General features: G+C 41.3%; 1 protein-coding gene across 4 annotated transcripts in view; it reads right to left on the bottom strand.

The window, feature by feature from the left end:
* The window catches only part of zranb3 (zinc finger, RAN-binding domain containing 3), a 122,536-nt gene that overhangs the window by 14,657 nt on the left and 93,241 nt on the right, over positions 1-14,638 (bottom strand). For all 4 annotated transcript variants that reach the window (XM_085264339.1, XM_085264336.1, XM_085264337.1 and 1 more), the window contains exon 17: positions 10,395-10,537. In XM_085264339.1, coding sequence (XP_085120465.1) covers positions 10,395-10,537 — 143 coding nt within the window. The remainder of the gene's footprint in view (positions 1-10,394; positions 10,538-14,638) is intronic.

Here is a 14,638-nt window from a genome sequence, read left to right as displayed (position 1 = left end):
GCAAGAATTCACGTTTTTTTTTAAAAAAGGGGAAAAAAGAGATGAGGTTTCAAAAAAACAGACAGAAAGACAGCAGGCAGCTAATGGATGGTGTAGCCATTTCACAGACAATCAACTCGAGTGATGAAGCTGTTTCACTAATCGTCGAGCAGATCAATAATTAATGTTTCATCTTCAAGCGTTTGTTCTGACAGTTGTGTCAATTGTTGAACTCAGTTTGATGTAACTTCACTGCTGGCACAAGAAGTAGCCTTGTACACCGATGAAACACAATCAATAACTGGAACGTCTCCTGGAACTATAAGATATGGAAAAAATACATTTATCACTGTTTAACTAATAACAAAACATTTACTACAAGGTAAAAACAACAACAACAACAACAAAAATGGGTAAAACACACGTCTCAACTTCTTGAATTGTTAAAAACTTCTGCCGATGCCTGTTTTCATCCAATATATTTGGATATATTTAGCTCTGTGTAGGATTTGTTCTAGTTCTTTCATAAGAAAAAAAATCATTTGAATTGGTTATTGAATTCTACTTGATGGATTTCTATCCTGATTGCACGTTTTTTTCTGATTACTAATGAGACACCAGCCTCCCAGAAACACCGTGCCGGGAGGTGTTGCCACTGTTAAATTCAACTTTTAGTGTCTCTACTCGGCCCTGCAGGCTATGAAACGACATTTTTATGCAATTCCACCACCTCCATATGGACAGAATACTTTCTTAGGGAGGGAGATGGAAAGAAGGCAGAAGGGGGGAAAAAATATAAAGGAAAGATGGATGACAGGAGGCAGAAAGTGGAGGAGGGAGAGACATCAAAGAGGAGAAGTTTCTCTGGAAGCTGAGAGGAGATGAGGAAGAAGGTAAGTCTCCATCAAACACAAGAGCTTCCTTTGCTTCAAACAGTCCCAGCACAGAGGCTGGATGAAACGAGATACCTTACACTAAACTGGAGTCCAACTGCGCTTCTGGGAGAGAGTGGAGGTGTGTGTGTGTGTGTGTGTGTGTGTGTGTGTTTGCATGTTTTTATGCAGTTAGGTGCCTGGAGAGTAATTCTGTACACTAAGGTGACTGCTGCTACTTGCTGAATGAATCACATTTTCTGTTATGATCCAAACCTCTTCTACCAGTATCAGGGGGCAGCTGGGTTCACTGATGTTGTTTTCAAAATGTTTGTCAGACTGGCTCACATCTGTGAAAACCTAGGATGATTTGGACTGAATGTTCAATTATTAAAAAGTAGTTTAGTCGGCGTATTACTAAATATGTTTAAAGGTGCCGTGCGGAGGTTTTGGTTTGTAGCGGCAGTAATAAATGTGAGTCCCCCTCGCTCTTTATATTGTGCGTAAACAACTGACAGCAGTACAAATCGGTTTATGCAAAGCAATGTGCCTGCAAAGGTTAGCAAACATGGATGGAAATCATCTAAAAAATAAAATGTAAAAAAGATGTCTTTGCTAATGTTTTATGAGAACATAAATACACTCGACACATTTAGAAATTCAACAATTTGTATGAATTTCCAGAGGGTGCCGGGCATGATGAACATAAACATGAATGCATTGGTTTTTAGACTTCTGGTTGTATGGAAAGGTTTAAGGACCCTCAGCTCATTTGCTCTGCGACCTCTGTAAACACTTTCCTGATTACTTCACAGTTTTAATTGCTAGCTTTGGGACATATTTAAATATTTATTTTGTAAATTACAGTCCTTACTAAAAGTCATAAAGGATGATAAACTAAGAACCACCAACCAGCGCTGCCGCTCACTCGTCATATCCAGTCTTAAACATCAGTTTGATAACAAATGAAATACTCAGCTTTATGTTTATCAATGGGACGTCACTACCCAACGTGTGGCAGCACAGTGGCATTATTCATCTTTTATACATAGTCCTATAACTGTGAATAAACTCCATTATCCCCATGTATATTTTACTGCTTACCTGGAGGATCTAAAACTTTCCCTACACTACAACACTTTTAACCAGGCATGAACATCTGCATGTGGCTAATCAGCTTAGCAAACATAAACACATAATAGCACGTAAGTGCAAACATATACACTCAGGCTGATTCTCAACTCACCTCTTATTTTTATAGCAACAAAAAACTGTTCAATGTCAGTTAACCTGCACATTTTACTGCAAAAATTGGCTTACATACCTGTAGCTAGCAGCTTATAGTAATAAGGAGATTTTTCTGTTTCTCTGCCATTGTTGTTACATAATCTTCCTCCTGTGTTTGTTGTTATTTTTGTACTGCACATTTGGTGTCAGGTGGTGGTGTTTTGTGGACTTGGAGAAGGCATTCTCCCTCAAAGTGTTCTCTGGGTGGTGCTTCGGGAGTGTGGGGTGTCTGGCCAGTTGCTTCGAGCCATTCAATCAGGCCATAGCTGGCAATAAGACGGAATTGTTCCCAGTGGGTGTTGGACCAGTGCTGCCCTTTGTCACCGATTCTCTTCATAATTTCTATGGTCTGAATTTCTAGGTGTAGCCATGAAGTCTTCTACCTGGGCAGGCTCAGAATTACATCTCTGCTTTTTGCAGATGATCTGGCCTCTCACTTAGAGATAGGTGAGGAGTTCTGCCATTCGGGAGGGGCTCAGGGTAGAGATGCTGCTCCTCCACATCAAAAGGAGCCAGCTGAGGTAGTTTGGGCATCTGACGGTGTTCCGGGCATGTCCCACAGGGAGGAGGCCCTGATTGGGAGACCCAGGATAATATTATAGAGATTATATCTGGCCTGGGAATGCCTTGGTGTTCCCCCAAACAAGCCAGAGGAGGTGGCAGGGGGGAGAGAGGTCTGGGCTTCGCTGTTTAGGCTGTTGCCCCTGTGACTTGGCCCCAGATAAGTGAAAGAAAATTGATGGATGGACATTTGTGTCAGTTTCAGGATAGTTAGATCATCAGCTATGTAGCCTTTATCCTTTCTTGCCGCATACCACATGATGATAGCACATGCTTCTACAACCATAAAGCTAAAGGAAATGAATGGAAACTCATACTTTGCTCAAATCACATCTTTCTATACTAGACTCACTATGTTGAGTACATACTGCTGTAGTTAGCATGACACACTGAAATACTGTACATGTCATTATTGGTAAATGACTCATTTTCAGAGAACCCTATCCTGTCAAAATGTATGTATTAGACAAGTGCTTGGTGTACACAGCGTACTAAAGAAAATAAAACAACTGAGACTCACCGTTAGCTTAGATTAATAATGGGACTAGCCTGGCTCCGTCTAACAAAAAGATGACAACCAGCAGCTCTAACACCCATTAATCACAGTACTTTATCTTGTTTATTCAGTCTGTGCAAAAATCAACTATATAAACAACAACTCAAAGGGATTTTCTTTGTAGCCAGGACTAGTAACTTCCTATCTAACTGCTCAGCAGCTGGTGGCTCATAATAATAACATCATCCAACTTTCAGGAGGCAAGCAAATCAGTGAATTTCCCCAGACTATTCCTTTAATATTGCAGGTACAGGCAGTTAGAAAGCTACAGTAAATTTAAACGTGCAGCACATATTTGGTGGAGGTTGCATCAGGAATGACAAAACGCAGCGTGATTTGAACTTGATTATCTGGACACGGTTTTCTGCCGGTAGACATTTGATGCGCAGCTGCAGGGGCGCTGTTACAGTCAGGGAGTCAGCGGGTAGCTGACAGCGGACACGCGGAGGTGCAGACAGCCGCCTGGCTCGGCACAGAGGACAGACCCTGCTCAGCTGTGTGAAATCAAACTAACGAGCTGCTGCACTGGTGTGGCCCAGCTGAAGCCGCTTTGATTGATTGCTGTTCTCTGCCGGCCTCGGTCAGACAGAGCTGACAGTAACGGCCTTTTCGGTGGCAAAGATTCTCAGAGACACGTGAAGCTGCTAATTCCCATGTCAAATGTGTGTTTGAACATGAACGTGACATCAAGTATGCCATCTTTAACTCAACAAAAAAAATCAGTGTGTTGGACAACTCCAAATGTTCACTGCAAAGACGAGTACTGTCAAAACAATGCTGCAAAAGAATGCAAATCTGAAAAGTCTACTTGGTATAAGCAGCACCACTCAGCCTGTGAAAATGTCTTCTGTGGCTCTGGATGAGATTTGCCAAAATTGAGGAAATAGTCCTACCTTTACTGAGTTTCAGCTTGAGACTTTAAATTTAAAACAGCAAGTCTGTATTACATACTGGGGGAGTTTGAGTTTATCACGGAGGAAGATTCTCGAGGAAAGTGCATCATCCAGTGTTTGCGTCAAATCTTTATAAAAAAGCACTTTTGCAGTGAGTCATTGTTGGGAAAAGAAAAAAGGAAGAAAACAAATCAAAAGTTCAAATTCTAACAAGTCCATCAACTATATGCAAATGCTGTACTGAATTTGCTCGAGTACAGCTTTAATGTACGCTGCCAAGACAACACAACAAAAGTACTTTCCACATCTTAGCCAAATACAAATGCACTGAGTTTCCATCTTAGATGCTGAACATGATTTCAGTGTTGTATATACTATTATAAATATAGCGTTTCATACTAACGCACGAGCAGTTTTACTTTTCAAGTCTTCATCGAGCGATCAAAGCGAAGGCTGGAAAAGCGATTTCTTCAATTTAGTAACAATTACGCACTTTTTGCAGCTAGTTTTGAGAGAAATTCTGGACGTTCTTCCCACAAAACGGTTTTAGTTCGTCAACATTTCCGGGACGTCTTGATTGAACAGTCCTCTTCAGGTCACGTCTGAGCATCTCATTTGAGTCAAGGTCAATATTTTCATTTGGCCGTTTGATAAAAATGAATTTTCTTATTTTGTTGTTGAGTTATTTAAGTGTGCTCTTCCATCACCAAATTTGTATTCTCGCTTCATGTCGTGCTGCCCTGACATTCGCCTGTAAATCGAATCCAATTTAAAAATTCATTTGTCCTCTCAGTGATTGTAAGGCGTCCTGTAGTGTTGTAGAACATCCAAGTGGTCTTGTGCAAATTTAAAATGTGCAGTTTTTAGTGATCAGTGGTTTCCTTTATGTTGTCCGAGCATTAAGACCCATCTGGATGAAGATTTATCAAGTTGTAGAGACGGAGCTTGATTCAGGATTGCATGTTGTAGCTACAGTCCTGGTTTTCTTCCTGTAGAGCAAGGGATGTCAAACTTCAGTCCTCGAGAGCTACTGTCCTGCAGCTTTTAGATGCATCCCTACTCCAACACAGCTGAATCAAATGCTTGGATTACCTTTTCAGCTTACCATCAAGTTTGGCAAAGGCCTGATAACAAGCCATTCATTTGATTCAGGTGTGTCAGAACAAGGATGCATCTAAAAGCTGCAGGTCAGCAGCTCTTATGGACTGGAGTTGGAGACCCCTGTTGTAGAGAGTTGGTACATTCAGGTTTTTCAACCTTCTTCTGAGCTCCAGCCAATCGGTCTCAGGAATCGCAGACAATGTCAGCAACCAGACTTTGCATGTTTTTATTTAAAAAGCTGGGCACCTCTGCAGGTCCAATCTCATCTGGTTAACCGGAACACTGGACTCCAAGTAGCTCTTTTAGTCATTATCATAGAGCTCCACTTAGTTTTTCCAACGTTCACTGTGAGTGATTCTGTTAAACATCTTTCAAGTCCCACTGAAATACTCCTACGCTGTAATTTTGAACTACCAAGTCTTTTGTGTTGCGCTGCTCAGCGTTTGACTGGGAGCTTGTATATAATAATACATTTCAGATGACAAAAACTGGTCTGCACAACACCGAATAAAACATTTAACTTTAACAGCCTCTACATTTGATGCTGGCTTTAACAATTATGTGTTTGTATGCACACAAAAATGAAAAAATAACATTATTATTTCTCTGCATTAAAGTGGTAATTACAGGCACCAATCAACTTTTTTTATTTCCAACGTTTTGGTATTTTAACAATGAAACCTCCTCAGTGCGCATAACTGGATTAAAATCTCCTTAAATCTTCTAAAATTGCTGCAAATCACCATGAATGGTTTATAACAAAAGTATCCAGTGTTGGAAACCCAGGAAAAGTGTATTAAGTTTGAAGTAGTTGAAAACTGAGTGTCTCAGAGCAGGGAAGGTGAGCTGTGATCGCCCCGCTGAGCCATAGCTGGAGCTTGATTGGTTCTGATTAGTGAATAAATCAAACAGGTATCAAATCAAGCCGGGCCAATTGCCTCCTACTCACACCTTGATTAGGTTCATGCACCCAAACGCTTTCCCCAGTTGAGAAACACTCTCCCTCACTTACAAAACACACACACACACACGTCTGCCCTGTAATTGGCAAACTCTCCCTGCCTTAGTCCACGCCAGCTGTAATTAGTGTGCCAGCAACAATGCTTGTTTGTCAAAAAACACACATGTACGCATACACAGAGCTCATCCCATTTTCTCTTATGTCTCAGCAGACACCCTTTGATACACCCCCACACACACACACACGGGCACGAAAACACACACAGACGCACACACGCATTATTCAGCCTTCCATGACGCCTGGGGCAGTTAGTATTTACAAATCCGCTTGTTTCTCTGTGAAATCTCTCACATTACTTCTTGGATTCTGTCATAATGTTGGGAACTACTAAATCTCACTATTTCCACCGATTCAAAGCAGCGTTACAGGATATCTTACTGACTGGATCATTGTGGGAGATGCATTTTTGCTTACAGTATACAGGTTTGCTGAACTGCTTATAGGGGAGGTGTGGCACAACCAATCATTAGTGCACACGTGCGGTTTATAGTGATGATTAGGAAGAATTCAAACCTGAAAACATCATTTAGGAGAAAAATGGGTCTTTGATGTCAAGCAGTGGTGAAAAATGGCAAACTTCTTGTTTCCTGCTGGAAACTGCTGGCAGATGTAGCTAGTTTGCTAAATAAGCTGATATGTGAGAAGAAATTAATTAAATACAGCAATAAATGATCATAAGATCCATTTAGTTCATATTACAATCTGTATGTTTAATTCTACACTTAGGCTATGTTCACACTGCAGGCGAAAGCGCATCAAATCCGATTTTTTTGACCCTATGCGACCCATATCCGATCATGCTATGACAGTGTGAACGGCACAAATCCAATATTTTCAAATCCGATCTGGGTCACTTTCGTATGTGGTACTGAATGCGATACATATCCGATGTTTCAGAAAGCGACTGCTGTGTGAACGGTCAAGTCGCATTAAATCCGTCTTTTATGTCACTGCCACAAGACAGACGCCAATTATCAGCGCCGGAGAAGCGCTGGAGTAGACATCGCGAACGCTTCCTGACCATCCGGTGAAACAGCTGGGAAGACAACGTTGAAGAAACGTGAACATTTTATTTGTACTGCATAATCTGCAGATTCTGACAGAAATCTGCAACTATCCTTTGAAGCACCGCTCCTCTAAAACAGCAATAAGGATAATTATTAGGTTATCTACATTATTATGTAAATAACAAAATAACTTAAAGCAAAAATTGGGAAACGTGAAGTCCGAAGTCTTTATATTAAGGGCCATCAGTCAAACAATATTGTTTGCTCTGGGTCTAAACAGAGCGCGTTGTATGTGACGTCTTCTTTTGCGCATGCGGGCCGCTTTGAGCGTTCACACTAGAGCGCGTTTGCTGTCGCATTTTATTTGTAGTGTGAACGAGCAGACAAAAAAAATCGGATTTGATCAAAAAATCGGAATTGAGCATTAAGACCTGCAGTGTGAACGTAGCCTTAATCTGTTAATACAGGAAACCCATCCACATGTGGGAAAGCTTATTGCACAGAATGAGGATGGTAAGTGAAGACATGTTTGGCTAATGCATTAGCAAAATATTGATTCTAAATATTGTTTTTAGATGAAAGTTTTCACTAAATGTGGTACAAACTTGAAACGTTTAGGTAAAAGATGTATTCAGATAGCTGGACCTTCATCAGTAATGCGTGTGCATGGTCTACCGGAGGTCTGAATTTAGATATTGAATTGACCTTCCTGCAGTCCAGATCTTTCACTAGCTGAAAACATTTGACGATCCAGGACTGTAGAGCTGCTAGAACCATATATTAGATAAGAACGGGACAATTTTCCTCTCCCTAAACTCCAGCAGCTGTGCTCCTTAGGTCCAAGATATTATTACAGACTGCTATTCAAAGTAGTGGGGATGCTACACAGTAGTAAACATGACTCAAGACAACTTTTATAGAATGTGCTGTTGCCATCAAATTCAAAATGAGCTCATATTTCTCTTGAAATTGTACACCTTCTCACGTTAAATATTTAACATTTTCTGTTGTGAATAAAATTTGGGCTCATGGGATTTGCAAAGTAGGGCTGAACGATATATCGCATTTGCGATAATATCGCGACATGATCAAGTGCAATTTTCTAACCGCAAAGGCTGCGATTATACTCTGGACATGTCCAAATTCATGGGCTGCATCCTCCTGAGGCCGCATTTGTAGACCGATTACGTCACAGCGACGCGCCGAAGGCTGTCCAAATTACTACCATATCCCAGAATTCATAGCGCGGCCCAGCCAAACTCCAGTTTCCAACAATGGCGGCCGCTACTAAGTTTTAAAATTACTCATACTAATCTTTCTGGGTCACAAAATAAACTTTTAACATATTTTCAGGCGAGAAAGTAGTTGTGTAAACATCAAATATCTGCTCGGTTTATCAAGATATCCCATATTTGCAAAAGTGCTTCGACGTTTTCAGAGGCGTCTGCTACCCACCAGCTCGACAGCTAGCCGGGAGCTCGAGGGTTACTGATGCGGCCGAGAACGGCACAACTCCCGGCACATCATTTTCAGATCACCGCGGAGTTTCGCTGCTCGGGTTAAACGTAATATATAAGTCACTTAGACAACCTAAAAATGTTATTGTTGGGCTTTTTTCAGTGTTTTGTTTGTTCGTGAGTAAATCGGTTTGGCTGAGATTAAAGTTATTAGATTAGATAAAATAAAACTTTATTAATCCCCCGGGTGGGTTCCTCCTTGGTTTTCACACAGCTGACTAAACGTCAAACAGAAAACTTATTAAACAGAAGTATGAGACCGTCGAGAATTTACACCAGTGTCTGGTTATATTTTAGATAGCAAGAAGCAGACGGCCGAGTTTATTAAACTCCACCGAGACAGCGGTGACGCTAATCAGAACTAGACCGTCCAATTTCACGCCTTTAAATTTTAAAGGCGTGTTTGTGTGTGTGTTTATACAATTGCTATTATGTTTGCACTTTATGTGTAATGTTACTGACTGCAGAGATCAGTAAGATGTGTGTATTTTTTATTTATTAGTTTTATTTATTTAATATTATTTTTTAATTGAATGACTGTCTAGTAGTTCACAGATGTCGAAAAACTGAGTGTGGTAAAGCCACTGATTTTTTTTTATGTATATTTCTGCAATCTGCACATTGTACTGACTTTCATTTTAATGTTTACACCAGGGTTCCTTGTCAGCACTTTATGCTCAGATGTTTGTAAGCTAAAAATAAACTATTGTGTATGTTCAAATATACTGTTGTGATTGAAGAAGTTAAATAAAAATGTCAGTCATCAATTCATGCATCACCTCATGTCATCATAACAGAGGTCTGTCTTCCAGGAAAGAACAGTTTAAAATTAATGTAATATAGTATTGGCCATACTATATGATGTATTGCTTGTCTTTGTTTAATAATACAGAAGACAAAGACCTTAAAAAATAATCGCATATCGCATCGCAATCGCAATATTGGGGCAAAAAATCGCAATTAGATTATTTTCCATAATCGTTCAGCCCTATTGCAAAGAATTGCATTTTGTTTTTACTTATAGAGCCTCCCCGTGTTTTTATAGAACTGTGTTTGCATCTTTTTGGAACGTAGCCTAAAACCACACAAATCATGACCCGCAGACTGTATATTAGAAAAAAAAAAAACACCTAAAAAACCCGATGTAGCCAACATGAAGCAGGACGTGATGACTGAGAAACTGAGGGACACTCTTTAGGCGAAGACTTCCAGCTTTATCTTCTGCTTTGCCTCAAAAAAGGAACATAATTTTAAAGAACACCTTGTAAAAACCCAAAACTAATGAGTGAGAGCATGCACTCACTAGGCAAATGTTTACTGACAGACTTGAATACAACAGTTTTTACAATCAGAGGAGTCACATCCTGTGGGCCACTAGAAATAATCTGGGTTTAAGGTATTTCCAAACTGGCTTCACAAACTACATCCATATAACATTAGCGGTTAAAGCAGAAAAACAAACTTGTTTTTTGGGCGGTTTGGAAAAGGTTAAAACTCAATACAAACCACTTAACGTTCATTTCAGTGACTGAAAATTCACTGATTAGAAGAGAGGTTTGGTGAAAGTCAAAGCACGTCTCCTTCAAGGAAAAAATCTGACCTCTTGGTGCTCGAGTGAGGGCGCTGGGCGGCGGACAGCTGCTGCAAGCCCAGGGTAGGGCTGTGGAAGAGAAGACCGCTGCGTCGAAGCAGTTTCTGCTTCATGGCTGGCAGGCCGCTCCACTCCATAACAAAGCTCAGCACCTGCGGGGCGACACGACACCTCACTTCATATTCAATTTCAAGCCGCAACTGCAGCCGCCGGAGTCTTCATTTTCAACACAAATTGATAGTTTGGACAGTGAAACCTCTTTAAAAGCAAAACATTTTTTAGCTTTTCAATTTTGAAAATGCACTTCAGTCAAAAACAAACAATTCAAAGGAGACAGTTTTCCAGATAGCTGAACAAAACCCATTAAACCAAAAGAGGGCTGAATATTCTTCCAGCGAAGGCAGGATTCGAAGGAAATCTACCAACAATATAACAAATAGCTCACCAGACACCGAGCCTTAATGGACAATTTACCTACGTATATTACACTTGAAAGGGTTTTTTTCCCTGTCTTTGCTATGGATGATATTTACCGTCACAAAAAAGACTTGGGTCAAGATAAAAGTCTTTATATGTTATATGCAGACAGGTTTCAAGCTATCACAGCATGAAAGCTGTCTTTGTTGATCTTTGCGCAGGTATATTTTGAAGGAATTAGTACGTACTACTCATTAAATGTTTAATGTTAAATGAAAGTATTCAACAGAAACAAATGTTTGACGTCTGGATGTAAAGATGAACTCATTAAAATAACGTTAATAAGTATATATTTTAAAATATTTATTATATAACATATGTACAACATGTATCATGACAGCTATCTATATATAATACATGTGATATTTATATAACACACTAATATCCCCCATTCTCTGCGGCCTGCTGGAGCGGGGGGGCTAGGAGGAGGAGTTGGCCGTCCGACTGCGGTCTGGAGTGTGGGGCCTCCCTGCTGCTGCGGAGTCGGGGTGGTCTGCCTCTCCCCACCGCAGGGAAAAGGGTAACACCACCTGGGTCTGGGTGCAGTTCCCCCCTCCAGGGGCAAGGGTACCTAGACCTGTTTCGTAGAGTACGCTTGGGGAGTGTGATCGTGTGTACAGCGTCTCTTTATGTCTGTCTCCACGTTGGTTGAGTGTGGAGTGAGTGCATATGAGAGCATGAGGGTGGGAATGGATGTTTGTATCTGTGTGTGCCTGTATGTCTGTGTCTATATGTCAGGTTGGGTGTCAGGCGCCACCTCTCTGGGGACATCTCAGGCCCTCCAAGGTTTGGAGGCCTATCTCCCCCTACCACCACTTCCCCTGCCAGTGGCGGACCCCCTCAGACATCGGTGCGTTGGTGGTTCTTTGTGTCCGGGGATGGGCGTCCAGGTACACACCGGCTCACTCCTTGGCGGCCGCTTATCGGGACCTGGAGCCTGGGGCTCGCTCGGGCCACTTCGGAGGTGGGGTGCCCCCGGCCTCTCGGCCTGGGGCTCGGTCACTCAGGCACGGCTGGCTGCCGGCGGAGCTCACGGGCGCGTCACTGCAACTCCCCCTGGCTTCTGCTCCGTGGCTGCTGAGTGAGCCCTCATCTGGGACTCTCCTCAGCTCTTTCTGGGACAGTGGCGCGGCTGCCCCTCTGTGGGTCTTCCTTGGTCTCTTGTGTTCTGGGGGCCTCTGGATGTCTGGAGTTTTGATCTCCTCCATACCTGCTTCATGCCCTGGAGGACGGGGCTGTGGCCCCCCCACACCCTCTAGCAGATCATTACATGAAGGAACCTTTTAAAAAACAAGCGCGTCCATGCTCACAGGTGTACACACGGGTGATCACACCCACAAACTACACCCTTTTTGGCTCCTACCTCAAAGCACACTGTGTTCTGTTGATCTTATGTGCTGCACAATAATGTTTAATATTTAGTATTTACTGTCATATTCCCATATATCATTGTGATGTTGTTTATTCTATTACTCTTGTTCTCTTCTGCTTGTTTTCTTTTTTCTTTCTCAGCAGGTGATCCAGGTGATTGATATATGCATTTTTTTTTCTGCCCGTTCTGTTGGTTTTTGTTTTTTGCCCTTCTCCCCCGTCCCTCTTCTCAGCTGTTTCTCTTTCCCTCTTTCTTTCTCCCCTTCTTTCCCCCAGTCAAGTCTGTCCCGTATTCAGTAAGCGAAAATAAAATAAACAATAAAAGGTGAATCAAATGGACCATTACAGCAAGGCTGGGATGGTCAATTTGGTAAAGTAAATCCGTTGGGCATCTTTCTTTGCCTTTAGACAACAATTCTGATGGCAAAAGAGCCAAACGGGACAGGCAAAAAAAAAAAAAAAAAAAAAAAGAGGACTGATTGCAATTTTCTTGGATTGATTCTGATAGCCCATACAGATTTTTGCTGATTCCAGTTTCCAGAACTAGAATTGACAGCATATACAAACCAAAAAATAACTTTTTCTTCAATATTAAATTCTATTTTTATAATAAAATGAATTGTCACACTTTATATGTCCACGTTTAGCTGTGTAAGGGGGGTTTAACTGCCTGATTAGGTCTGTCTAATGTGTATGCTAATGCAAATGTCTAACAACATTAGCATTAGCATTTGCAACGTAAGCGTTTGCCTCTGAGTGTGCGCACAACTATCTGATAACAGCAATGAGCTATGTGACATTAACCAGCCGGTCCCTTGTCAAGTATGCTGGAAACTGCTGGCTTGTCAATTAGAGCATGTATTTAATTCAATTTTATTTTTATTTGGCCAAATCTCAAGAAGAGTTGCCTCAAAGTGCTTTATATTGTAAAAAGACCCAACAACAATACAAAGAAAACAGAGAAAACCCCAACAATCAACAAACATCCTGTGAGCTAGCACTTTGGTGACAGTGGGAAGGAAAACCCCCTTTTAAAAGGAAGAAACTACGGATTCAAGGTCACCTGATCCAATCCTAAATATAGGCTTTAAAAAAGGACATTTTTAAGCCTAATCTTAAAAGTAGAGATAGTGTCTGTCTCTCGAATCCAAACTGGAAGCTGGTTCCACAGAAGAGGCGCCTGAAAGCTCAAGCATCTGCCTCCCATTCTACTTTGAAATACTCGAGGAACCACAGGTAAGCCAGCAGTCTGAGAGCACAGCGCTCTAATGGGGTGATGCAGTGCTATAATGTCATTAAGATCAAATGGGGCCAGATTATTCAAGACCTCGTATGTGAGGAGCATAAAAGCATCTCTGCTTTTATCAGGAACAGACAGTACCAGAGTCAGCGAGGGGCCGCCATCTACTGCGACTTATTTTGCACATATTTTCACAAAACCAGAACAACGGCATTTAAAACCACAAACGATACTAAATTATTATCGCCCATAACATCCTTGAGACTGAAGGCAAGTAGTACTCTGTCATTAGGAACTCAAATCACAGCATCAAGCCGAACGTCATGTGCCGGTAGAGCACCGAAACCCTCCTCTACAGCGAGACAGTCTTCCTCCTGACAGGAGGAAAGTAGAGATGAAGACTGTGGGTAAGCTTAGTGAAAATCTGAAATAGTAATTGTGCTGCCAGGCCATCAGAGGTTAGATGAGAGCCAAAAAGTTGAATCAGATGTCAAAAGTTGAAACTAAGGAGGAGAGTGGGATGCTCCTTCCAGCTTGCAGATTGGCCGAAGGTCAGACAGGTTAATAGGTGAGACGTGTGGGTGGAAACAGAGGGTGCTTTGATTTTCACTGTGTATCTGGACAAAGATGTATGATAATGATACTTTTATCCTTTAAGTTTTACTTTTTTCTTGGTGGTAAATGATACTCCAAAGGCTAAAAACAAAACAAAATCATTGGTCCCAGTGGTTTTTGTCTTTTTAGGAAACCTTCATATTGGTGTTTATACAAATGAGGAATTAATATGTAAAATTCTATCTAAACTGTATCATGGTTACAGCCAGGTTACTGGGACATTTGTAACACCTGTTTATTACTTTAACAGAACACATATCTAAATGTCACAGACCAGACTGACATACACAATGTGCTCTGTCCTCCTCGAGTTTCTTACTTCACTAAAACAGAAAATAGGGAAAAAAACGTATAGGTTCAAAAAATAGAACAAACATCAAAAGTTTATGTGCTTCTAGTTGCCAAAGATAAACACAAACCTCTCCACAATGAGACTTTTTCGTCTCTCACTTTGCACTACAATTTCACTCGTGTGTCACATTATAATGTTTATAAAATGCAAGTGCAGGGGCTCAAGTGGGCTGGAACTATCCGGAGCAGCGTCCTGGCG

This window comes from Mchenga conophoros, linkage group LG23 (assembly GCF_057382185.1).
Source record: "Mchenga conophoros isolate Kocher_MC1m ecotype Shallow Benthic linkage group LG23, M_conophoros_male_GT1.1, whole genome shotgun sequence".
Lineage (NCBI taxonomy): Eukaryota > Metazoa > Chordata > Actinopteri > Cichliformes > Cichlidae > Mchenga > Mchenga conophoros.
The sequence above is the reverse complement of the archived record's forward strand: the minus strand, read 5'-3'. Positions and strand labels throughout refer to the sequence as shown.